The sequence below is a fragment of the Dendrobates tinctorius genome, unplaced genomic scaffold (genome assembly GCF_039654945.1).
Source record: "Dendrobates tinctorius isolate UK_male_01 unplaced genomic scaffold, ASM3965494v1 ptg000030l, whole genome shotgun sequence".
NCBI classification, from domain to species: domain Eukaryota; kingdom Metazoa; phylum Chordata; class Amphibia; order Anura; family Dendrobatidae; genus Dendrobates; species Dendrobates tinctorius.
The window spans coordinates 44,902,374-44,929,851 of NW_027361698.1; the positions used below are offsets into that span (position 1 = coordinate 44,902,374).

The following is a 27,478-nucleotide window of genomic DNA, read 5'->3' on the forward strand; positions in this document are numbered from 1 at the left end:
AATGGGCGGAGGCTGCAAGGTTGGTACTCTCCGCGGTCCACATTCCGGGTGTGGACAACTGGGAAGCCGACTATCTCAGCCAACAAGGAATGGACTCGGGGGAATGGTCTCTCCATCCCGAAGTCTTCGGTCAGATCTGTCATCGTTGGGGGTCCCCGGACGTGGATCTGATGGCATCCCATCTCAATGCCAAGGTTCCCAATTTCATGGCCAGGACGCGCGATTCGCGATCGCTCGGAGCAGATGCCCTGGTTCAGGACTGGACCAGTTCCAGCTTCTGTACATTTTTCCACCCCTCCCCCTGATCTCCAGAGTCCTGAGGAAGATCAAACAAGAGGGTGTTCCCACCATTCTGATCGCTCCAGACTGGCCCAGGCATACAGGGTACGCCGATGTCGTGCAACTCACAGCAGACGCTCCCTGGTGTCTCCCCACACGTCCCGACCTCCTGTCACAAGGCCCGTTCTTCCACCAGAACTCAGGGGCTCTCAATTTGACGGCGTGGCCATTGAGACCTGGGTTTTGACCCAAGCAGGTTTTTCACCGGACGTTGTTAAAACCATGATCAGGGCTCGAAAGCCAACTTCAGCCAGGATTTACTATCGTACCTGGAAGGTTTTCTTCACATGGTGCGGCTCTCGTGGGCAGATTCCACTTCCCTATTCTCTTCCAAAGGTCCTCGGGTTCCTTCAGTCAGGCCTGGACGCCGGGCTATCCCTGGGCTCGCTGAAGAGCCAGGTGTCAGCGCTTTCAGTGCTCTTTCAGAGGCGTATTGCTAACAAGCCGCAAGTGAAGACTTTTCTCCAAGGGGTTTCCCGATTGGTTCCCCCCTACAAACGTCCGTTGGAGACGTGGGACCTCAACCTGGTCTTGACAGCACTACAGTCACCTCCTTTTGAACCCCTTAGGGTGGTCTCACTCCGCTTTCTATCACAGAAAGTGGTTTTCCTAGTGGCAATCGCCTCGCTACGCAGGGTGTCTGAACTTTCAGCTCTTTCCTGCAGACAACCCTTCCTGGTTTTTCATCAGGACAAGGTGGTTCTCCGTACAGTACCATCCTTCCTTCCGAAGGTCGTGTCAAGCTTCCACCTCAATGAGGAAATATCACTACCGTCTCTTTGCCCGGCTCCCGTTCATAGGGTAGAGAAGGTTCTGCATACGCTTGACCTTGTCAGGGCATTGCGTATTTACGTGTCTAGGACTGCTCCCTTCCGGAAGTCTGATTCACTTTTCCTTCTTCCAGAAGGCGTTCGCAAGGGCCTGCTGGCTTCCAAAGCCACCCTTGCTAGGTGGCTCAAGTCCACCATTCAAGAGGCTTACCGCCTCAACAATTCTCCCCTTCCGGACGGTATCACGGCACACTCTACGCGGGCGGTAGGGGCCTCTTGGGCCATTCGGCATCAAGCCTCAGCACATCAAGTGTGTAAGGCAGCCACTTGGACTAGCCTGCACACATTTACAAAACACTACAGAGTGCATACCCAGTTCTCAGCGGATGCGAGCCTTGGTAGACGGGTCCTGCAGGCGGCAGTACCCCAAGTCTAGGGGACTGTCAGCACAATATTCGTCCACTGCTTCCCACCCAGGGACTGCTTTAGGACGTCCCACGGTTCTGTGTCCCCCAATAAGGCGACAGAGTAAAGGAGATTTTTGTGTATTCACCGTAAAATCTCTTTCTCTTAGCCTTTAATTGGGGGACACAGCTCCCACCCTGGTGCCCTTGCGGGCCGTTTGTTACGGTTGGGTTCTCATATTGTTGTTTGAGCCTGTTTTATAGTAGCCTTTTTTTACAGGCATGGTTATGTTTCTGGTATATTCCTCCTAATGCTTTTGCACAAAACTGGAGAAGGCTGACGCCGTCCAGGGGTGTATACTGCAGAGGAGGAGCCAAAGTTAATCTTTTTCAGATTATGCATAGTGTCGCCTCCTAGTGGACAGCAGCATAACACCCACGGTTCTGTGTCCCCCAATTAAAGGCTAAGAGAAAGAGATTTTACAGTGAGTACACAAAAATTTTTTTTTTTTTCAAAATTTTAAGGGGAGTTTGTTGACCCAATGTGACAGTATAAACTAGGCACATGATCTTGTAATGGAAATGGCTCCTATTTATATTACACCCTTAGTGTTGTAATCACTGCAACTTCTACATATAAACTGATGTTTAATGGGAATCTCTCAGGGACGTTTGCCTTAGGCTAGCAGAGGTAGTTTTGGGTAATGCAGTGTAAAACCTTTCCATGGTTACCTATTTTGCCTTTATTTTGTGTTCTGTACATTAGTGCATGAAAGTTGCATTTTAATTCTATGCAATTTAGACTCGAAACCTTGCTGGTGGGCGTATCTGTGCACTTTAAATTCTCGGCTTCGCTTTGCTTCTTCTTGCTGGTGCCACTCTGCGCTACTTGATTGTCAGTGGAAAGCAAAGGCGACGACTTGTAGAACAGCCTTTGTTGACTGTCATTCGGGTTGTGGAGAGTGGCACTGGCGGGGTGACTCAAAGAAGCGCGGAGGACAGCAGGTGCGCTGATACGGCCACCTGTGGACTTGTGAGCTTAGTTTGCCTATTTATAAAATACGAATTTCTGCACTACTGTGCACCATATAGTGATGAAATGGATATCCAGTGAAATATTCTGCACTGCACTATCCAGCACTTCCTCGTCTCGTGGAAAGAAAATATTGCTAACTTGTTCCTTTTTAATCAAGCTTGCTGACTAGGATTCTTGGTGTTTCTGTGGTTCAGGGCACTGTTCTCCTCACTGGTTTTGCATGGCCCCACCACTATATGTAACTTACCGTACTTTACTTTCTTTTCTCAGGTTTATATTTATCTTCCAAATGAAGGCAAGGGGTTTCCTTTGGTTGATCGTCCTCCATCTCCACCTGAAAACATGTTAAGTTATGCTTTTGACAGTTTGCCAGGTAATGGACCTCTCTGGTATCCTCTCTAAGGCTAGTTTCACACTAGCGTTACTGGGCGCAGCGCACGGCCGCCGCTAAGCTCTGCCCCCGCCCCCTCCGGTCAGCTCCTCCTCTGATCGCATGACACTGCATGCGATCAGCGTACCCTGTATTTAGCGTTGGGTACACTGGTCGTGCGCTGGCACATTTTTTCCGGCGCATCTGCCCTTTTAGCGCTGCGCCGTGCGCACAAAAATGCAGCACAGTGCGTTTGGTGCACGTCGGCGCAGCGCCAAAAGGGCGGATGCGCCGGCAAAAGTGTGCCAGCACACGACCAGCGTACCCAACACTAAATATAGGGTACGTTGATCGCATGCAGCATCGTGCGATCAGAGGAGGAGCTGACCGGAGGGGGAGGAGCCTAGTGGCAGCCGTGCGCTACGCCTAGTAACGCTAGTGTGAAACTAACCTAAGCCATTTTTTTAAAGGGAACCTGTCACCTGTTGTATACCTTAAACCATGCCAATCACTTTTATAAGCATGTAAACAGGGTTCCTACAATCACTTTATACCCTCATAGGTGCTCCTGCATCCCTCTAAAAAAAAACCAAAGTGTTTTAATCAAGTCCCGAGCTGCATTCAAATTTCATGGTCCGGTCCGATGGACATATCCAGATTTTGCTGAATGCTGCCCTACTCCCTTCAAATGCCACCTCTTTATTATATGTCCTACGTCATCAACACAGAGTTAAAAGTCTTGTGCCTGGTCAGTGGAATCAGAGAACTGCGCAGGCCCTATTGAACAGCCAGGAAACTGGTGACGTAGAAGAGAAGTCGGTGCCTGCGCATTACATGACCTCGCTTTGCCTTTCTCTCACTACTGCGCAGGCGCCAGACTTCCACTTGTGTGAATAACCTAGGAGAAGTCTTCCACTTAGACGTAGATAGAAGAGTTGGCATCTGAAGGGATTGGGGCAGCACTGAGTACAATCTGGAATCGCCCATCGGATCAGACAGTTTGTATGCAGCGCAGGACATGAATAAAATAGTTTTTCAGAGGCATGTACGGGCACCAATGTGAGTTTAAAGGCTTTGTAGGAAATCTTGCTTTTAAGAATGATGGGCAAATTTTTAGAAAGTTTAAAACTGGTGACTGGTTCCCTTTTAACATTCTGCAGCATGATAGTTGTAGTATTATTTGCTGTGCAAAATCAAAAATTATATTGAAAAGTGGCATAAATAAAAACCATGCCACATCTGTGGTGTTACAGCTTAAACGCTATCATTTCTATGGAGCTGAGCTGCAGTACCAGATGCAAACCATGGAAAAGTGTGATAATGCCATGATTTCCTAATCCTCAAAAGCCCCCAGAAAAAGGTTGTCTGTCTGCCTCTGATCACTTCTGAGTTGGAGGTAGGCTCCTAACCACAACGCATGCGCGATCATTGGGTATCGTGAACGTGTCTTTGTTGAATGAATGCTACTGATGCACAACACCTACAGATCGTGGTCGTGCTCCATCAAGTATCGGCTCAACTTTTAAGGCTGAAGTAGTGGTGCCAGACATCCATTTTAAATATAATTGCTCTTATGTTTTACTAAATTAATATTGATAATGATAATTAAATTAATAATCTTGATACTATAAGGCAGTGGTTTTCAACCAGTGTTCCGCGGCACACTAGTGTGCCGCGACACATGGTCGGGTGTGCCGCGTGTCCGCATGGCTAATTTACATGTGATGCAAATTAGCCATGTGGAGGCAAGCAGGGCGGCGGGTCGGAGAGGCAGCAGTCCCGTGTTCCTGTGTCGCTTCCTCCCTGACACAGCAGTCAGCGGCGCGGCTGGATGACATCATCATTCAGCCCCGCGGCTGCTGTGCCAGTGAGAGGAAGCTGCCGGTGAGGGGTGGGTGTGGGGGTGTGTGTGTGTGTGTGTGTGTGTGTCTAGGTGAGAGGTGTGTGTTTGTGTGCGTGTGTAGGTGAGTTGATGGATGTGATGAGAAGCAATGATGGGAGTCATGGAGAAGGCGGTGATGGGGAGAGGGCAATGGAGAAGGCGGTGATGGGGGTGATAAGAAGGCGGTGGTGGGGTGAGGGCAATGATGGGGTTGTCGTGAGGGCAATAATGGGGTGGTGGGGAGAAGGAAATGATGGAGGTAGTGGAATGGGCAATTTCTACATGAAGGGGATTATGATGGGGCATATTACTACAAGAAGGTGATAATGATGGGGCATATTACTAAAAGAAGGGGATAATGATGGGGCATATTACTAAAAGAAAGGGATAATTATGTGGCTCATATACTGCAATATAAAGGGGTACAATGAGAAATACTATGGCCATGAGGCTGGAGTACAAGCGCCAGCTCATATACTATATATATATATATATATATATATATATATATATATATATATATATATATATATATATATATATATATATATATATAATATATGCTGATAATTATGTGGCTCATATACGTGGGACTGTATGTATGACTTTACATGGGACTGTATATATATGGGAATACATGGGACTGTATGTATGAGGTTACATGGGATTGTATATATGAGGGGGTTATCCTTTTTTATTTAACTTTTTTAAAATAAATAATTTATTGAAAGGACCTCTGCCAGGCATATTTCACTCTTGAGGGCTTAAAAAGCAGCTCTTGTGGTGATAAGAAGCTGATTTAAAACCCCCAAGAGTGAACTCCGTGAGAGCTGTATGTGTGGAATAATAAATGATATTTTGCCGGTCTTCAGCAGTCATGTCCTGCTTGAATTGTATTGAATTGTACTGTTTTAGTGTCATTTTGTGCCATTTTGGTTGGTGGTGTGCCCCGGGATTTTTTACGTATAAAAAGTGTGCCGCGGCTCAAAAAAGGTTGAAAATCACTGCTATAAGGAATGGTACTTGGTCAGACTGATGGAGTAAAAGAACAGATTAATCCAGCTCACCGCACTGCCTTGCTGATAGGATCCAAATCCTGCGCACGGATTTGACTAGGCAGTCAATCAATAGTAGAAAAAAGGGAAGAAAGTTCCAGCGCTAGGAATGGAAAATTAAAAATCCATTTTATTGTGCCAATGCATATTAAAATTCCAGCAGGTACAGCATATCAGTCGGATGACTGCAGAACAACGCGTTTCGACGCCTCAGGTCTTAATCATGTTCTGACATTAAATGCAACCAACTTCCTTATGTTGGATTCTCCCACCTCCAATAATCAGAAACAGATGTGTGAACTGCTCCAAAGGAGCTCCTGATATGGTAATGGTAGGAGAGCCAAACAGAATGGAAGGAAAAACAGTCAGTGTAGACAACATAACATAAATAACATGCATAATATATAATATACTTTATCTTTTTTTCTCTCTTTCTTTCCCCTCTTTCTCCCTTTTCCTTTTTCCTTTTAAAAGGAGATATAAAAACTCCTAATGTAAAATAAAAAAGATGAATATGAACATCAATAATTGCAACCACATATTTTAAAGTACATATCACATATTCATGTCCCATAAATAATGTACCATACATTATACTACAAAAGGATATGTACAAAAAAAAGCAAAAAAAAAAAACACGCAATCAAATATATAGGTAAATTCAGTATCCACCAAGACATCATCCCATCATTATTAGGGACAATTCCTAAGAGAAATTTTTATCCACATTAAATAAGTATGATGTCTACTGGATACACAAAAATCACATCATCTGAACTGTATCAAAGAGCAGTCTTTTCTCTTCCCTATTTCTCTCCTCCTACCCCTTCTTCCTTTCCTCATTCCTTTCTTTATCATATTTTTATTTATGGGATTAATATAAAGGAGAGAAAAAAAAAAAAAAAAAAACCAAATGAAAACATCTCCAAAAAATCTTTTTTAAAAATTTTTCCCTTCCCCTTTCTCTTCTTTTTTTCTTCTTTTCTCCCTTTCTTCTTTTCCCTCTCCCTTTCCTTCCTTTCTCCTTTCCCTTCTCTTTTCTCTTTCTTTCTTTTTATTTTATATAAAAATATTTGATAAATCTCCAAATGAGAAAACCCCAACCAATACACAACAAACGATCCATACAATCCATCCATACACTGACTGTTTTTCCTTCCATCCTGTTTGGCTCTCCTACCATTACCATATCAGGAGCTCCTTTGGAGCAGTTCACACATCTGTTTCTGATTATTGGAGGTGGGAGAATCCAACATAAGGAAGTTGGTTGCATTTAATGTCAGAACATGATTAAGACCTGAGGCGTCGAAACGCGTTGTTCTGCAGTCATCCGACTGATATGCTGTACCTGCTGGAATTTTAATATGCATTGGCACAATAAAATGGATTTTTAATTTTCCATTCCTAGCGCTGGAACTTTCTTCCCTTTTTTCTACTATTGGTCAGACTGATGGTTTACGTATTACCAACATTATGTTCGTGTTTTATTCTTTTTCATATAGAAAAGTACTGGAAAAAATACCAGTATGCATCAAAGTTCATCCAACTTGTAAGGTCCAAAACCCCAAAAGTTACCTACTACACTAGATACGCAAAATGTATGTTAATGGAGAACTACCCCAATGCTGACGTCGAGGTCTGCTTCTATGATGGTGAGTCTGACGTTCCAACACACTGGTCAGATCAGATGAATAATACATCTCCTTATTTAATATTCCAGCTCCGTCTTCAATTACTTGTTTTGTAAAATTTCAGAATAGATTACAGTTATTATTAGATATGTTGGATTAAAGGAATGTCATCATAATGTGCAGGGTGATGCACTCGCTACTTTAACCAGAAAAATTGCTGTAGCTTCTAAAAGAGATGGTCGACCGTACTGAAATTTGGACTGTCCAAACTTTGGCTCAACAGAAGTGAGAATGCAATGAACCTCAGCGACGTGAAACCTCCTCGACTCACCGGTCGTTTCCACGATGACATAGACGTGCTGCACGCCATCTGCACGTTTAACAGTTTGTGTGCTGCTTGCGTTTCACTCCTGCCAAAATCCTTCTTCATTTGTTAACAATGTACAGATACAGTTTGGAGGAGCGTGTTTTCATTGTGAAAGCTTATTGAAAACAGAGTGCTTAAAGAGGTACCAAAGTGAGTTTCGGAGGTTGAAATCTGCCATCCAAACTGTGTATGCTGCCATTGGTGAATAAGTCGCAAAGTACAGGAACATTATTACATGGGCATGAAGGAGGACGACTGAAAATGTCTGGGAAACCATTCAAGATGTGATACGGCTATTTCTGGCATCTCCATGTAAATCATTGCACATCCTTTCCCAGGAAACCTCCATGTTGTATTCCACTTGTCAGCGAGCAGCCAAGAAAAGTCGTGTTGACCCGTACAGAGTCTCTCTCGTTCAGGAATTGAACGGGCCCGATTAAGAGAAGATAATTCGTTATTGACAGATATTTTTCCTTGGGGCCATTTGAGGGGTTGAGTGTACAGTAACAAGCCACGTACATTACAGGCACTCTGAGAGAACATACAGTGAGAAATTCAGGCTATGACCCCAGACGCCCTGCAGAATACATTCATCAATATGGACCAGCATGTGCACACATGCTTGGATGCAAACGGTGGACATTTTCAACACCTGCTTTAAAACATCAGTGTCTTATTAATCAAGGTATGTACAGTCCAAATGTCAGAACAATGGCTCATTTTTTAGTATTTACTACAATTTTTCCCAGTAAAAAAGTGAGTGAATAACCCTGTGTAAGGCTACAAAGAAGAATGAATGATCATTCCCATTTGAGATAGTTCCATCAAAGTGCATGACTGTATTTTTATCGTAAATTCATCTTCATCAAAGGGAGACTGATGGAGCTAAATTTTTGAGGCCCGCTGTGCACATGCTTTCCTTAATGATAACATGCCATCTCAGAAAATGCCATGTACTTGCAGATATAGGGTTGGTCTACAAGTAGAGTTTCAATGTTGCCCTGCTACCGGGAGAAAATCAGCCTATTTCCTCCCATGTGCCGCCAGCTTTGTCTTGTGGGTATGAACTTGATTGGGTACAGTCAACGCTCACTGTACTGCAGCTGTAAGCACGCCCCATCACCTTGATTGTCAGCCTGCTATCCAGCGCATGTATCGACAGCGAGCTGTCACTAATACTGCCTAGGCATATTTACAGACCCAGTCCTGTGAGCTCTGACTGTTGTCACTCCATGTTTGCCCTTTTGACTGAAAGCTGGCAGCTCCCAGGAGGAAATAAGCTCATTTTCTCCCTGTAGCTGCACTTTCAGTAAGGTGGCGGGCAACATTGTAACGCTACTTGCCTACAGATTGACAATTTATTGCTTGCCAAGATGACAGGTTAAAGACTAATTGTTATATACAATGTCAGCTGCATCTCTGTGCAGGGTATATTAAAGAAGGGTATAGCATATTCAAATATAGAGAAAATAACCAGCTTGCCCATCTGCTGAGTGCCTGGATCCAGGCTCCACTTTAATGGCAGTACAGAAGATGGCAGGCGATCCAGCACTTCTGGAAGAAAACAAGCGTTGTTTTGAAATACTGAAATATACCCGACATGGCAAGATCAGAGACAGAAAAAATGTCCCAGTAAAAGGTGTTATTGTTTGCTTTATGAAGTGATTTTCTTACTCCTAACAAGTTGAGCGAATATGTTCGGAATCGGTCGCCGACTCTGAATTTGCTATATTCATGCCATATTGGTACCTTAATTGAGCCGAATTTCTGTTTGGCGATCGATTCCGAACATAATTGTTCAGTTGATCTACCATTGATTAAAATGACGTTCGAATATTGCGAAGACCATATTCTCCGCCGATCATAATCGGAACCGAATTTTGAAAAATTTGTGCTCGTCTACTCATAACCTCAGAACAAAGTGAAATCCTAACATGATGAAAAGACCTTCAACAACTGAACACATCTCCACCCAGCTGGCGAAGGAAACCCAATTATGTGAGGGCGTATTAAGATCATCAAAAGCTACAAAAGGCATTCATTTTTAATTAAAGAAAACAATTAAAGCGACATGATACCTTCTCAAGTTAGTAATGTAAGATTAAATCAGTTTTTTTATTTACCGTATTTTTCAGACTGAGACGCACCCAGGTTTTAGAGGTGGAAAATAGGGTAAAAAAAATATTTTGAAGCAAAAAATGTGGTAAAATATTTAACAATAATAAATTTTATTTCTATAGCGCCGACATATTCCGCAGCACTTTACATTTCAGAGGGGACTTGTACAGACAATAGACATTACAGCATAACAATAATCACATAGATCATAACAGATACCAAGAGGAATGAGGGCCCTGCTCGCAAGCTTACAATCTATGAGGGAAAAAGGGGAGACACGAAAGGTGGGTGGTAGCAATTGCCCTAATTGTTTGGACCAGCCATAATGTTAAGTGTGTAACAGTACAAACACAGAGGGCTAATGGATGCATAAAGCATGTGGGAACATGATGCGGGGAACCTGGTTATGGTAAAACTTTTGGCTGTGCCACACAGGGATGGATTAGGTTAATGTGTTGAGGCGATAGGCCAGTCTGAATAAATGCGTTTTCAGGGCACGCTTAAAATTTTGGGGATTGGGGACTACTCGTATTGACCTGGGAAGTGCATGCCAAAGAATTGGCGCAGCACGTGTATAGTCTTGGAGACGGGAGTGGGAGGTTCTGATTATTGAGGATGCTAACCTCAGGTCATCAGCAGAACGGAGGGCACAGGAAGGATGGTATACTGAAACAAGGGAGGAGATGTAGGGTGGTGCTGAGCCATGAAGAGCTTTGTGGGTGAGGATAATAGTATGTTATTATGTTGGAAGCTACGGGTAGAAGATGGTACTGCGGGACCAGTGTGGTGCATGTGAAGTACTATATGATGATGCTGGAGGGTGAGTAAAAGAATGGGGGCACAGGGCTTATATTCAAAGCACCACTCCAGCACTGAAAAATAACACTGGAGTGCTGCTTTGCCATCTCATAGGAGAACTATAACTCCCAGCATGTCCTGCAGATCCTATGGCATGCTGGGAGTTATAGTTCACCACAGGAGTAGCAAGAGTGCTTTTTTTATGTGTTGTAATTACTAAATTTTTAATGAATTCTTACTTGTACAGGCTGTGCTCAGTGCAGGTCCTGCAGCCAGCTAGAAAACCGAAAGTACCTCTCTCTACAGCTTACAGGACCTGTGGTGAGGTAATGAACGGCTGGAGCATCACATGACCGCACAGAGCCCTCCCTCTTATTACCTCACCACAGGTCCTGTAAGAGGAAGCTGCGTTGTTTCTAGTGAGGTCTTGTGCTGACATAATGAAGATGGAGGGCTTTGTGCTGTCATGTGATGCTCCAGCCCGCCCTCTTCAGTTCCTCACCACGGGTCCTATACGGGAGCACTCAGCCCGCGTTGTGCTGTCAGATATGCAACTGTGATCCCTCCTGTGGCACCCTGCTCCTGCCGCCTCCTTCTCCACTGGACACACGATCTCCCCAACCGCTGCAGGATTCCGGCGCTGGGGAAACCATGTGGGTCTGCTGTTTAAGTGAAGGAATATTCATTTGCTGCTCCCCGCCCACTGCTCAGCGCTGACAAGTGGGCAGGGAAGCGGCTAATGAATATTCCTTCACTTTAAGCATCGGGACCACATGGTTTCCCCAACGCCGTATTCCTGCATCTGCGACATTTTCTTGCCTCCTTGGAGTGCGATCCCACTCTGCTGCTGTCCCCTCCCCACATGTTACATTCGGACCATAAGAAGCACCCCACACTTTCCTCCCAAATTTGGAGGAAAAAAGTGCGTCTTATGGTCCAAAGAATACGGTAATCCCTGTGGATACAAAACAATTGTAAAACTTGCCTATCATAAGAAATTGTCTGTAAATACTATCTAGTGGTTCATGTCACCCTAAACATTCCACTGTTGGACTGCCTGTGGGGGAAATAATTGGGGCCAAGAGGAACTGCTCAGCGAATGAACAATATTGTAAGGAAAGCGATCTCATTTGTAGTAGCCTATGTAAACAGGATTATCAACAGTGGATGTGGGATAGGGCAAAAAATACAGTAGCAAAATAATCGCATATTGATCTGCTAAATAGATAAAAAAAAAACCTATTTATAAGCCGGTATTTGTTACCACATATAGCCAGGCCAAAATGATTATTAATTAATACTTACCGATGTTATATAGTTATGGACAGCTGAATCAAATTGTATCTAATGCTTGTCTTTTTTCTGCAAGCAAATCTCCTATACTTTCAAAACTTTTATCTATTAGTTTGGTTACATGAAAAGCATAGAAGAGAACCGGGCTTACGGCAGCGGGCTTTCGTAAATGCGGTAATGACTAATGCATACCGTGAAGGTATGCTAAAATGTATCGATGGAATGCAATGTGAAATATATAGGCTGTACTACCCGCAAACTAAGAATTAACGAACATATGGGGGACTCTGGTAATCTGGAAGCTGGGGATCCATCCAAAGTCTCTAAATATTTTTTCCAAGGAACATAAGGGCAGTTTGGGGAGCTTTGAGTTCTTTGGTGTTGAAAAGGAAAAATGCTCACTGGAGAGAGGACATCACAGTGGAGCGCTCCTAAACAGAGAGGCTTAGGCTACTTTCACACTAGCGTCGTGAGACGTACGTCGCAATGCGCCGTTTTGGAGAAAAAACGCATCCTGCAAAGTTGCCCGCAGGATGCGTTTTTTCTCCATAGACTTGCATTAGCGACGCATTGCGACGTATGGCCACACGTCGCATCCATCGTGCGACGGATGCGTCGTGTTTTGGTGGCCGCGACGCACACAAAAACGTTACATGTAACTTTTTTTTTGCGTCGTGTCCGCCATTTTCGACTGTGCATGCACGGCAGAAACTCCGCCCCCTCCTCCCTGGACATTACAATGGGGCAGCGGATGCGTTGAAAAACTGCATCCGCTGCCCCCGTTGTGCAAATCTTTCCCAACGTCCGTCGGCCCGACGCAACGCGACGGGCCCGTACCGACGCAAGTGTGAAAGTAGCCTTACTGGATCCTTATGATGAGTACATCATATCTACAGGGATTAAATAAAAGAACTGATAATCTTACATTACTAACTTGAGAAGGTAATATGTCATTTTAATTGTTTTCGGTTTTAATTAAAAATGAATGCCTTTTGTAGCTTTTGATGATCTTCGCATAATTGGGGTTTCCTTCGCCAGCTGGGTGGAGAGGTGTTCTTTTGTTGGAGGTCTTTTTATCATCTTAGGATTTCACTTTGTTCTGAGGTTATGAGTAAGAATATCACTTTGAAACGCGTAAACCATAACAGCCTTGTTTGGGATGTTTTTCCTCTGTCTCTGACTTTGCCTTGCTGAATATGTTTTAGTATTTCAAATAAAAGCTTGTCTTTTTTTCGAATTGCTTGATCGCCTGCCATCTTTTGGATTGTCCTATATTTAAAGAACCCCGAGCAGCAGGGCATTCCATTCCTCAGCCTATATCTCGTACATTTGTTATATCAAATGTTTAAATGACATTGTAGCCAAATGGTCTGTGAAGAAACGTATACATTATTACTCTGTCGCCTCATTGGGGGACACAGAACCATGAGTTCAGGTTGACATCATCAACCAGGAGGTCCCTGCATTGGTGGCTCAAACCAACCTCACTTACACGAGGGAAGCCCTTCCTCTCAGGACAATGAAAGATCCTGACTACCGATGCAAGCCTGACCGACCTCGTGTCTTCCGCCCAGCGGAGAATATGAGCCACTTCTCTCATCGCTTGGGCGCTGCGGGTCCCGCCTTGGTGGTTCACGTATGCCACAGCCGTGGCATTGTCCGACTATCCGTATGTGCGAGGCTGCAAGCAAGTGATGAAAGGCTCTCAGTGCCAAGAGGATGGCCCTGATTTCCAGAACATTGATGGGCAATGTCACTTCCCTCGGTGACCACTTGCCCTGTGCCCTGTGATGCAGGTGCACCGCCCCCCAGCCTGACAGGCTTGCATCGGTAGTCAGGATCTTCCATTGTCCTGAGAGGAATGGCTTCCCTCGTGTAAGCGAGGTTGGTTTGAGCCACCAATGCAGGGACCTCCTGGTTGATGACGTCAACCTGAACTCATGGTTCTGTGTCCCCCAATTAGAGGCTAAGAGAAAGAGATTTTACGGTGAGTACACAAAAATCTCCTTTTTACTTGCTTTTTTTTTTTTTTTTCTTAGGAGCAAAAATTCACAAGACAGTCGACGTTACTCGAGTAATAGAGAAGTCTGGAAAGTCGTACACCCTGAAAGATGGGAGCAGAGCTAATGGTTTAAGTGATGAAATAAAGTGTTATGTGGATCATGCCAATGAGGTAATGCCTATCCTCAAACATGGCATATACTAAACTGATCCATTGGAGCCTATGAATGGTGTGTGCTATTGTCTGGTATATAGCTTTGTTTGCGGTATGTGCCTTGTAGCCCCTAAACATGAGAGGAATGGAACCTGAGCTGTTTCAGTAACTTTGTTCACTCATACAACTTTAAAATCAAAATATGTATAGTACACACTAAATGGCAACTGTGATTCCTCAAAGCCACATGGTTAATTGGGGGGGACACACTGATCGGTAGGGACTGTTCACCAAGGATTGAAGCACACCCATTGCTTTGCCTTATCTTTGGTGTGATGAATTGCTGCCATGTCGCATCCTATTTTTATTATTTGCCTGAATCCTTTTACTAGGTATCCAATCTGCCAGTCACTTAGAGGTGGTTATTTTCTGCTGTTATTGTCTATTACAGAGCCATCGGGTCTGTCTCTCTTTGGAATCTGCTATCAACATAGAAGAAAAAAAGGGAGATAATATCTCCTTGTTTCCAATCACCTTTGGGAGGCAAGATTTAATATTTTTTTTCATCTACTAAGGCTTTTATATACATTTTTTAGATTGTTGAGTCTGAGGGCTCCATACACAATAGACAGCTGTTGGCTGTCAAGCTCTTCAGTGCTCTATGAGATGGCCATGGTCAAACTTCTCTAGTCAAGAACAAAAGATACAGGCAAGTGTCCACTTTAGCCAGGGGCGGACACAGACTGTAGTGCCCCCCCCGTCCTTCATAGGGCAATAAAGTTATGTAAACATATAGATAGGTAATATATATAGGCACCCCCGTTTCCCTTTGTTTCATAATGCCCTCCCCCATATGCGGTCTACTTTTGGCATAGTGCTTCTTGCCCTATGTGGCCCCCCCCAGTTTATGCTGCTTCTCCCCATGTGGCCCCCCCCAGTTTATGCTGCTTCTCCCCCTATGTGGGCCGCCTGATTCATGTTTCTTCCCCCCCCCCCATGAGCCGCCCCATTCATGAGCAGCCATGCTTCTCCCCAGGGGCCCCCCATACATGAGCAGTCAAGGCCATGCTTCCCTTCTCCCCAGGCCAGGGGCCTTCCATTCATGAGCAGCCAGGCCATCATGCTTCAGTTCTCCCCCAGGACGGAGCCCCCCAAAATCATGCCTGCCATGTTCAGTTCTCCCCCACCCCAGGAGCCCCCCAAAATCATGCCTGCGCCTCGGTCCCAGTCCCTCAGTCCTGCTCAGCTCTGATAGTACTCTTACCTGGAGCAGGCAGGGCAGGCCAGACCAAGGGGATCCATCCATTCCACACTGTCCATTATCCGCACATTCCTGAACTGCTGCAGCATATGGGCAGGGGCAGGGCTGCCACTAGGAATTTCGGGGCCCCCGTAAGACTCCGCCCAGGCTCCACCCCAGCCCCGCCTCCACCCTTCAAACTGTCCACAGTCCCACCACCCTCTCTTGGAAAACACTTCTCACCAATCACACATTAACAGTTCCCATCACCAGATCACACATGTAGCCGGCAGATTTTTTTTTTTTCGCCAAAATATTTTTAAGCCGCCATCACAACACTGTAGACACTTTTGGCCGAATTCTACTCTACTGTAACCTATTAAATATTTGTTAAAATATGCAATACAATTTAGGTACATTTTGTATTCAATTTTTAAAATGACCATTAATATCACATACAATGGACAAATACCACCGCCCCATGACCAGGCACAATATTACCACCACATAGTGACCTATAATTAATACCACATACAAGGAACAAATACCGCCACACCAGGACCAGACTATATATTACTACCACAGTGACCGAATAATATCACATACAAGGAACCAATACCACCGCACCATGACCAGACCACATATCACCACCACAAAGTGACCAAATAATAGCACATACAAGGGACAAATACCGCAACACCATGTCCAGACCACATATTAACACCACATAGTGACTGAATACTACAATACTGATCAGTAATAAAAAAAAACAAACAATACTATCGCCATAAGTGCCATTATACACAGGGATCGGTACTTACTATCTCTAGGTAAAGTCCTTCATCCTTGCTTTTCATTCATCCAGCACAGATCGCCATCACGTCTTCCAGCCAGGCCTTGTCTCAGCAGGAAATAACACTGTTATCTAGAGCTCCACTTGCAGAACACATTACTTATTTTTTTCCCAACTTCTACACTACACCACATGAAGAAAAAAAGGCAACATAGTATCACTCTACACAGTAACAGGACTGTCCCCCCATTTAAAACCGTATTCTCAAAAAATAAAATAAATACATCACTGCAGTAATAATATCCTTTAATTAGCCCCTATGGTAATAATATCCCCCATCCTGGCCCCCGTGAGTCTCATTCCTGACTTCAGCCATATGTTCTCCCATCCCACCCTCATGAGTATCCATTGTGCCCCATGTGATCTCCCCATCTGTCTCCATCGTATCCATCCTGCCCCATGATCCTGCCCCATCTGTCTCCAATCCTGCCCCATGTCTCCAATTCTGCCCCCGTCTCCATTTTGCCATTTCCAATCATGCCCATTGTCTTTCATCCTGCCCCCTTTGTCTCCAGTCCTGCCGCTGTGTCTCCAGTCCTGCCCCCAGTGTCTGCCATCCTGCCCCCAGTGTCTGCCATCCTGCCCCCAGTGTCTGCCATCCTGCCCCCAGTGTCTGCCATCCTGCCCCCAGTGTCTGCCATCCTGCCCCCAGTGTCTCCAATCCTGCCCCCCATCTCCATCCTGCCCTCAATGTCTCCAATCATACCCATCTCCATCTTGCCTCCCCCCTGTCTCCAATCTGCCCTGGCAGTATGGAGACACATGGTCCATGTGTCTCCATCCTGCGGGGAAACATAATAAATAAAAAAAAAAAAAATTCTTACCTGGCTGCGCTCCTGCTGGAAGATGCAGCTCCTGTGTGAGCTCAGCTATTGCTAAAGGACCTGTGGTGATGTCATCGTCATGTGATCAGGGGGTCGTAGCTGATCAATGCTGAAGGCCTGTGATCAGCTCCGCCCCCTGATCACATGGTGATGACGTCACCACAGCTCCTTCAACGCTTTGCGCTGCTCTCCTTTCCTCTCCTCCTGCCCTCCACATGGCTAATTTGAAAACTGAATAATTAGCCATGTGGTGCAGGAGGCTGGTGGGGCCCCCTCTCCCACAGGGCCCCCATTCAATGAACGGTCTGCACGGGCGGTAGGTCCGCCCCTGACTTTAGCAGATTGTACCTTGTCTTGTAATATTACATCCTACAGGCGCTACCGTGGTGTGTCGCTGTATCTTGTGAAAATGCTATAGATGTTTGACAGATGTGGGTCCTGTCCCTCTAAAACGAGGGTCTCCAACTCCCATCTCATGGCTTATAGGAGTTGGTAAAACATTCTAGCATGGTTTGCTTTGTTGTATTCAGACTTTTTGTGCAAGGGAATGGAGAAATGTGGGTCCCTACCTCAAAGATTTGCATCTATAAGACCTTCATGGCACAACCACAGGATCACCCATCAACGTATAAGATAGAAATAACCCCTTCACCCCCAAGGGTGGTTTGCACGTTCATGACCGAGCCAATTTTTACAATTCTGACCACTGTCCCTTTATGAGGTTATAACTCTGGAACGCTTCAACGGATCTAGGCGATTCTGAGATTGTTTTCTCGTGACATATTGTACTTCACTTTAGTGGTAAAAATTTTTCGCTATAACTTGCGTTTATTTATGAAAAAAACAGAAATATGGCAAAAATTTTGAAAATTTTGCAATTTTCAAACTTTGAATTTGTATGCCCTTAAAACCGAGAAATATGTGACACAAAATAGTTACTAAATAACATTTCCCACATGTCTACTTTACATCAGCACAATTTGGAAAACAACATTTTTTTTGTTAGGAAGTTATAAGGGTTAAAATTTGACAAGCGATTTCTAATTTTTACAACAAAACTTACAAAACCATTTTTTTTAGGGACCACCTCACATTTGAAGTCACTTTGAGGGGTCTATATGGCAGAAAATACCCAAAAGTGACACCATTCTAAAAACCACCCCTGAAGCTACTCAAAACTACATTCAAGAAGATTATTAACCCTTCAGGTGCTTCACAGGAGCAGAAGCAACGTGGAAGGAAAAAATGAACATTTAACTTTTTAGTCACAAAAATAATATTTTAGCAACAATTTTTTTATTTTCCCAGGGGTAACAGGAGAAATTGGACCCCAAAAGTTGTTGTCAAATTTGTCCTGAGTACGCTGATACCCAATATATGGGGGGGAACCACTGTTTGGGCACATGGCAGGGCTCAGAAGGGAAGGAGCCCCGTTTGACTTTTTCAACCTAAAATTGGCTGGAATTGAGATCTGACGCCATGTCGCGTTTGACGAGTGTCTGATGTGCCTAAACAGTGGAAACCCCCACAAGTGACCCCATTTTGGAAACTAGAACCCCTAAGGAACTTATCTAGATGTGTGGTGACCACTTTGAACCCCCAAGGGCTTCACAGAAGTTTATAACACCCGGGCGTGAAAATAAAAAATCATATTTACTCTGTCGCCTAATTGGGGGACACAGAACCTTGGGTGTTATGCTGCTGTCCACTAGGAGGCGACACTATGCATAATCTGAAAAAGATTAACTTTGGCTCCTCCTCTGCAGTATACACCCCTGGACGGCGTCAGCCTTCTCCAGTTTTTGCTTAGTGTCGCAAGGAGGCACACCTTTTTTTTTTCTTCCGTTTTTTCCTTTTTTCGTCCGGAAATACAGATGAAGAAAAGTGGGTCTCCAGCGAGACTCCCAGCATGGCTCCCTCCTCGGTTCCCGATTAGGGGTACCCGGTTGAGGTCGAGGTGGTTTTTCCCCATGTCGCTCCCTCCCCAGTCCCTCGGGTCCTGGTTCGAGGTCGAGACCCCCCTCCTTCCCCAACCCCTTTAAGGGGTCTGGGTTGAGGTTGAGGCGAGGATGAAGACCCCCTGACGGTGACAGACGCACCCTCCCTAATTCCCCCGCAGGGGGCATTAGGTTGAGACGCCTCAGGTAGGGTCGGAGATCAGGCAGCATTTCGCAGCTTCCAGGGACCCCAGGCTGGCTGAGGGATCCTGTTGGGGCCGGGGAGGGTGCGGACTGGATGGCACAGCAGAGACAGGGTTTTTTCTGCATCCCTGTCTCTGCAACAGCAGCGGCTCCATAGCGCTTCAGGGGCACCCCATACAAAAACCGCTGCCCCTGCTACCCCCACCGCTATCCAGTCGACCATTCTGGGGGGGTTTGGTACAAATCCGCCCCCCCCCCCCCCCCCCCCCGGACTACCGCGCCGCTCTGGAGCCCTCCTGGGCATCAGGCTTCTAATTTAGGCCGCGGCTTCGGCCTAGCTGAAGCCGCCGCCTTTTCCCCGCCCCCCGGATGACCAAAATGACACGCTGGAGTGTCATAGAAGGGGCGGATTGAAGCAGAAAGGGCGCGTTTTTACACAGCCCAGCGTGCCCTTTTCAGCTCTCCGCCCCCTCCTCCCTCTTCTCAGAGCCCCGGTGGCCATTTTTTTTTCTGGATGAGATCCAGGAGAGGAGCATCACAGCGGTCTCCGGGGGGCACAGAACTTGGATCTGTCGGCGCTGGACCTAGAGGCACACCGGTGGGGTAAGCTCACAGCTGGGTTCTCATACTCAGCTGTGAATCTATACTTCCTATAAGGCTTTCTGTGGGTTCCCTCTGCGTAGCCACCCCTGTACGATCCCTTATAGCCAGCCTCTGTGCACTATGCCGGGCTCGAGGAAGAGAACCAGGCAGGAATGTTTCTATGCATTCTGTACAGCCTGCAAAGCCACGCTCCCTAGTGGCAGCACGTATCCGCACTGCCGGGACTGCATCCAGAACTCCGGGTCAGAACCCCAGGGAGTCCCTACTGACCCTTCAGTGTCACAGGCCACGCCGGAATGAGCAACTCAGATGTCTCGGTCTATGTCACAGTCCATAGACAACCTAACTGCTACATTACTGCAAGCTCTGCAGAGTCGGGCCCCGGCTATGGACGGTACACAGCAAACGGACAGCTTGTCTCAGGAACATGCTGCTTCCGACTCTCACAGACGTAAGCGGACCCACAGGTCTCGATCACCTAAGTCGCACTATAGCACAAGGTCGTCCCCCTCTAGGGAGAGACAGCGTCATTCCAGGTCTCCTGGGCAGTCCCCTGCCACAGACAGACAGTGCAATTTACCACAGGGATCCCCCACCACAGAAGACCCCCGCCCCAGGTCGCCCTCCAGGGATCACCTTAGCGAGGCACAGGATTCGGAGGGCATCTGTGACTCCGACTCAGATAATGAAACGGTCAGGTCCGTGGTACCTTCTCCCCCTAGCAATACAGCGCTAGTTGTGGACATAATTTCTGCCATTCATCGGGTGCTAAAAATTCCAGAGTCGCCCCCGGAAGTCCCAGAACATAGGATTTGCTTCGAAAGTGTTCAAAAACCACCTAAGGTCTTCCCTAATCACGATGAGTTTGAGAAAATACTTACCAAACAGTTTGCGCAGCCTGACAAAAAATTCGCTAATCGCAAATATTTGGAAGCGAAGTACCCCTTCCCACAGAAAGACACCAAACAATGGACAGATCCACCTGAAGTGGACCCTCCGGTTTCTAGGCTAGCAGCGCAGACTTTACTCTCTCTGCCGGATAGCTCAACCCTCAGGGACGCAGCAGACCGGCAAGTAGAACGCATGGCTCGTTCTATTTTCGAAGCGGCAGGCGCCTCTCTGGGCCCTGCATTCGCTTCAGTTTGGGCAGCCAAGGCCATCCTGGCTTGGGCCAAAAAACTACAGGAGGGTCTTCAGGCTTCAAATCCTGAACTCTCGGACCAAGCGGTCCAGATGGCAGTGGTAGCAGACTACATGATTCATGCAGCCCTGGATTCCGCCAGAGGTGTAGCGGGAATAGCATCTAACGCCATCACGATCCGACGCATCCTCTGGCTGCGAGAATGGAAAGCGGATGCGGCCTCAAAGAAGTCCCTCACGCGACTTCCGTATATTACTGGAAGACTTTTCGGCGAAAAGTTGGACACCATGATAGCCAATGCCACTGGGGGTAAGAGTACCTCTCTCCCTCAACTAAAACCGAAACGCACGTTTAAACGAAGAAACCAGACGCGATTCCGATCCTTTCGGAATTCCTCAGGCTGGTCCGTTTCGCGCCCAGTGCAAAACCGCAACCGTTCTCCACGCAGAGACAACCCACGGACGCAGCAGCGACCGGACAGGGCTTGGCAGTCGAAAGCAGGCCAAGCGAAACCCAAGGGAGGAAAACCTCAGAACTTCACTTCATCATGACTCGAGACCTCCGGAAGACACCCCACCAGTAGGCGGCCGACTTTTACTCTTTCAGCAAGTCTGGCTGCCTATTACAGAAGACAGGTGGGTCAGGGAAATAGTGTCTTCCGGATACAAGATAGAGTTCACTTCCGTTCCACCGAACCGGTTCTTCCTTTCTGTTCCTCCAACACCACCAGAAAAGGCTCGTGTTTTCCACCAAGCGGTTTCCTCTCTCCTTCAATCAGAAGTTGTGGTGCCGGTTCCCGCGAACGAGAGATTCCGAGGATTCTACTCAAATTTGTTCGTAGTCCCCAAGAAAGGAGGCGGCGTCCGACCCATACTGGACCTAAAACAGCTCAACAATTACGTACGGGTCCGTCATTTCCGCATCGAGTCCCTCCGGTCCATCATTGCATCCATGGAGCAGGGAGAATACCTCGCCTCCATAGACATACAGGATGCGTATCTCCACATACCAATTGCTCCCGCCCACCAGAGGTTTCTCAGGTTCGCGGTCAACCAAAACCACTACCAGTTTGTCGCCCTTCCGTTTGGACTCGCCACGGCTCCAAGAACGTTCACCAAAGTCATGGCGGCCACCATGGACATCCTGCACTCAAGAGGCATTCTAGTCGTCCCGTACCTGGACGACCTCCTCGTCAAGTCTCCCACTTTCAAAGACTGCAAGGTCAGTGTCTCAATCACTCTAGACACTCTGAGTCGCCTGGGATGGCTAGTCAACCTACAGAAATCGTCGACCATCCCAACTCGGACTCTAACATTCCTGGGAATGGTATTCAACACCGCCAGGGGCCTGGTGCTCCTTCCCAAGGACAAGACACTGGCCATCCGTCTGGGAGTTCGCACACTCCTTCGCAGTCCTCCTCGATCTCTCCGGTTTGCCATGAGAATCCTCGGCAGGATGGCAGCAGCAATAGAGGCAGTGCCATTTGCCCAGTTTCACCTCAGGGTCCTTCAACTAGCCATACTCAGGTCTTGGGACAGGAACCCCTTCTCCCTCGACAGGGAGTTCAGGTTGACGTCATCAACCAGGAGATCCCTGCATTGGTGGCTCAAACCAACCTCGCTTACACGAGGGAAGCCATTCCTCTCAGGACAATGGAAGATCCTGACTACCGATGCAAGCCTGACAGGCTGGGGGGCGGTGCACCTACATCACAGGGCACAGGGCAAGTGGTCACCGAGGGAAGTGACATTGCCCATCAATGTTCTGGAAATCAGGGCCATCCTCTTGGCACTGAGAGCCTTTCATCACTTGCTTGCAGCCTCGCACATACGGATACAGTCGGACAATGCCACGGCTGTGGCATACGTGAACCACCAAGGCGGGACCCGCAGCGCCCAGGCGATGAGAGAAGTGGCTCATATCCTCCGCTGGGCTGAAGACACGAGGTCGGTACTTTCTGCGGTACACATTCCGGGTGTAGAAAACTGGGAAGCCGACTTCCTCAGCAGGCAAAGAATGGACTCGGGGGAGTGGTCTTTCCATCCCGAGATTTTTTACCAGATCTGTCAACACTGGGGAACCCCGGATGTGGACCTAATGGCATCCCATCTCAATACCAAGGTCCCCAATTTCTTGGCCAGGACACACGACCCGCGGTCGCTCGGAGCGGATGCCCTGGTCCAGGACTGGTCCCAGTTCCGACTCCTGTACATTTTTCCACCCCTCCCCCTAATCACCAGGGTCGCGAGGAAGATCAAGCAAGAGGGAGTTCCGACCATCCTCATCGCGCCAGACTGGCCCAGACGTACTTGGTACGCCGACATCGTGCAACTTACGGCAGACGCCCCCTGGCGTCTACCCGACCGTCACGACCTTCTGTCTCAAGGTCCGTTCTTCCACCAGAATTCAGGGGCTGTCAATTTGACGGCATGGCCCTTGAAACCTGGATTCTAACCCAGGCAGGTTTTTCACCGGCAGTCATTGCAACTATGATCAGGGCAAGGAAGCCTGCCTCCGCCAAGCTCTATTATCATACCTGGAGAGCTTTCTTTTCTTGGTGCAAATCTCATGGACAAGTCCCACTCCCTTATTCCCTCCCGAAGGTACTAGGTTTTCTTCAATCGGGCCTAGACGCCAAGCTATCCTTAAGTTCGCTTGAGTCAGGTGTCGGCGCTTTCAGTCCTTTTTCAAAAGCGCATTGCTATTAAACCGCAAGTAAGGACTTTCATCCAGGGAGTTTCCCGATTGGTTCCTCCCTACAAACGTCCGCCGGATACGTGGGACCTCAATCTGGTCCTGACAGCATTACAAGCCCCACCCTTCGAACCTCTTAGAGGAGTTCCACTCTCCATTCTGTCTCAGAAAGTGTTTTTTCTAGTGGCGATCACCTCGTTACGCAGAGTGTCGGAATTGTCAGCACTTTCCTGCAGACGGCCTTTCCTAGCCTTTCACCAGGACAAGGTGGTTCTCCGCACGGTACCATCCTTCCTTCCGAAGGTTGTGTCCAACTTTCACCTTAACGAAGAGATTTCACTGCCTTCCCTTTGCCCGGTTCCGGTTCATAGAGTGGAGAAGGCTCTGCATACGCTTGACCTCGTCAGAGCATTGCGGATTTACGTGTCCAGGACTGCACCTTTCCGGAAATCTGATTCCCTCTTCATTCTTCCGGAAGGTAGTCGCAAGGGGTTGCCGGCTTCCAAGGCTACCCTTGCCAGGTGGATCAGGTCCACCATACATGAGGCCTACCGACTTAACAGTTCCCCTCTTCCGGCCGGTATCACGGCACACTCTACACGGGCAGTAGGGGCATCCTGGGCCATTCGGCATCAGGCTTCGGCACAACAAGTGTGCAAGGCGGCCACTTGGACTAGCATACACACGTTTACGAAACACTACAGTGTTCATACCCAGTCCTCAGCGGATGCGAGCCTGGGTAGACTGGTTCTGCAGGCGGCAGTACCCCAAGTCTAGGGGACTGTCAGCACAATATTCGTCCACTGCTTCCCACCCAGGGACTGCTTTGGGACGTCCCAAGGTTCTGTGTCCCCCAATTAGGCGACAGAGTAAAGGAGATTTTTGTGTACGCACCGTAAAATCTCTTTCTCTTAGCCTTTAATTGGGGGACACAGCTCCCACCCTGTTGCCCTTACGGGCCGTTGTTTCCTGTTGAGTTCTCATATTGTTCTTTGAGCTCGTACATAGTAGCCTTCTTACAGGCATGGTTATGTTATTTGGTTACGTTCCTCCTTATGCTTTGGCACAAAACTGGAGAAGGCTGACGCCGTCCAGGGGTGTATACTGCAGAGGAGGAGCCAAAGTTAATCTTTTTCAGATTATGCATAGTGTCGCCTCCTAGTGGACAGCAGCATAACACCCAAGGTTCTGTCCCCCCAATTAAAGGCTAAGAGAAAGAGATTTTACGGTGAGTACACAAAAATCTCCTTTTTTCCACAAACATGATCATTTAGTCCCCAATATTTTGTTTTCCCAAGGGTAACAGGAGAAATTGGACTCCAAAGGTTGTTGTCAAATTTGTCCTGAGTACGCTGATACCCAATATGTGGGGGGGAACCACTGTTTAGGCACATGGCAGGGCTCAGAAGGGAAGGAGCCCCGTTTGACTTTTTCAACCTAAAATTGGCTGGAATTGAGATCGGACGCCATGTCACGTTTGACGAGTGTCTGATGTGCCTAAACAGTGGAAACCCCCCACAAGTGACCCCATTTTGGAAACTAGACCCCCTAAGGAACTTATCTAGATGTGTGGTGACCACTTTGAACCCCCAAGGGCTTCACAGAAGTTTATAACACCCGGGTGTGAAAATAAAAAATCATATTTTTTCCACAAACATGATCATTTAGTCCCCAATTTTTAATTTTCCCAAGAGTAACAGGAGAAATTGGACCCCAAAAGTTGTTGTCCAATTTGTACTGAGTACCCTGATACCCTACATGTGGGAGAAAACTACTGTTTGGGCACACGTCAGGGCTCGAAAGGGAAGTAATGACGTTTTGGAAAGCAGACTTTGATGGAATGGTCTGCGGGCGTCATGTTCCATTTGCAGAGCCCTTGATGTTCCTAAACAGTAGAAACCCCCCATAAGTGACCCCATTTTGGAAACTAGACCCCCTAAGGAACTTATCTAGATGTGTGGTGACCACTTTGAATCCCCAAGTGTTTCACTAAAGATTATAATGCCCAGGCGTGAAAATATAAAATCCTGTTTTGTTCCCACATAAATGATCATTTAGTCCCCAATTTTTAATTTTCCCAAGAGTAACAGGAGAAATTGGACCCCAAAAGTCATTGTCCAATTTGTCCTGGGTACTCTGGTACCCCACATGTGGGAAAAAACTGTTTAGGCACACGTTGGGGCTCGAAAGGGAAGTAGTGTTGTTTTGGAATGCAGACTTTGATGGTCTGCTGGCGTCATGTTCCATTTGCAGAGTCCCTGATGTGCCTAAACAGGAAAAAAACCCACATATGACATCATTTTGGATACTAGACCCCCAAAGAACAAATCTAGATGTGCCCCCAACTAATCTAATGTAAATTAGTAGTGCATGGAGGTGTGGTACAGTTTGAAGCAATCCTTCATGCACAGGCCAGGTTTTTCGGGGCAGGTGTCACACTGGTAAATGGTGTCCCTGCGTATTCCTTTTTTGTAACACACTCGACACCTTTTTTGCTGCTTACCTTTTCTTGGGGTTGGCGGGACCACCCCCGGAAAACGCTGACCTGGGACAATACGAGCACCTTCAGTTCCTGAAGTACTGAGGCCCGCTCCTTCCTGAGCGCCAAACATCATGGCCTTAACCACTACCTCCTGGAACTGAAGGTACGTCGTATCGCTGGGGCATGAACATTGTGACAGCAGGAATGCGTTGAGCATTGCCATTTGGACGATGTGCACGGCCAGCTTTTTGTACCACACCTTGGCCTTCCTCAATGCATTGTACGGTTGGAGGAGTTGATCGGAGAGATCAACTCCCCCCCATTTTTTTGTTGTACCCCACTACACATGTCGGTTTGAGGACCTGTGTAGAGGTACCCCGTACAGTGCAGAGGGTACTGCCATCACCGTGTATGGTGGTCAAGAGATGGACATCTCTCTTGTCCTTGTACTTGACCACCAGCAGGTGGTCGCTACATTGGGCTCTGCTCTCACCTTTTCGGAGCATCTGCCCAAGTAGCGTCTTCGGGAGGTCTCTCTGAATTTTGCGGACAGTACCGCAGGCTGCGGTACGTCGCTCAGAGAGGGATTTGTAGAGTGGGATGCTGGTATAAAAGTTATCAGTGTAGAGGTGATAACCTTTATCCAGCAGTGGGTGCACCAAATCCCACACAATTTTCCCACTCACTCCCAGGAAAGGAGGACACTCAGGGGGTTCAATCCGGGTGTCCTTCCCTTCGTAAACTCTAAACTTGTGGGTGTACCCTGAGGTACTCTCACACAACTTACAGAGTTTGATTCCGTACCTGGCCCTCTTACTGGGCAGGTATTGACGGAATCGCAGCCTTCCCTTGAAGTGAACCAAGGACTCATCCACGCAGATGTCCCTTTGGGGCACGTACACTTCAGCAAACTTTTTGTTGAAGTGTTCGATGACCGGCCGAACTTTGAACAGACGGTCAAAGTTGGGGTCATCTTGTGCGGGACACTCTGCATTATCAGTATAATGCAGAAACTTGTGGATGGCCTCAAAATGCGTCCGGGCCATGACCATTCGGAACACTGGAGTGTTGTATAAAATATCAACACTCCAATATTGCCGAATTTCCGGCTTCTTCAGTATCCCCATATGGAGGACCAGGCCCCAAAACTGCGTCATTTCAACTGCGTCTACAGGAGACCAGTTTGAAAATGTTGAACGCAGGTTTTGCTCCAAAAATTGACGATCGTACAAATTAGTTTGCTCCACCATGAGGTTAACAAAATCCTCAGAGAAAAAGACTT

The 27,478-nt window shown here is 47.1% G+C and overlaps 1 protein-coding gene across 2 annotated transcripts in view; it reads left to right on the plus strand.

Moving 5' to 3' along the window:
* The window catches only part of PLK4 (polo like kinase 4), a 58,097-nt gene that overhangs the window by 22,348 nt on the left and 8,271 nt on the right, over nt 1–27,478 (plus strand). Inside the window, exons 9-12 of one of the 2 annotated variants that reach the window (XM_073572056.1) lie at nt 2,820–2,922; nt 7,359–7,508; nt 14,103–14,236; nt 14,670–14,761. In XM_073572056.1, coding sequence (XP_073428157.1) covers nt 2,820–2,922; nt 7,359–7,508; nt 14,103–14,236; nt 14,670–14,761 — 479 coding nt within the window. The remainder of the gene's footprint in view (nt 1–2,819; nt 2,923–7,358; nt 7,509–14,102; nt 14,237–14,669; nt 14,762–27,478) is intronic. The other variant, XM_073572057.1, reaches the window with a different exon arrangement.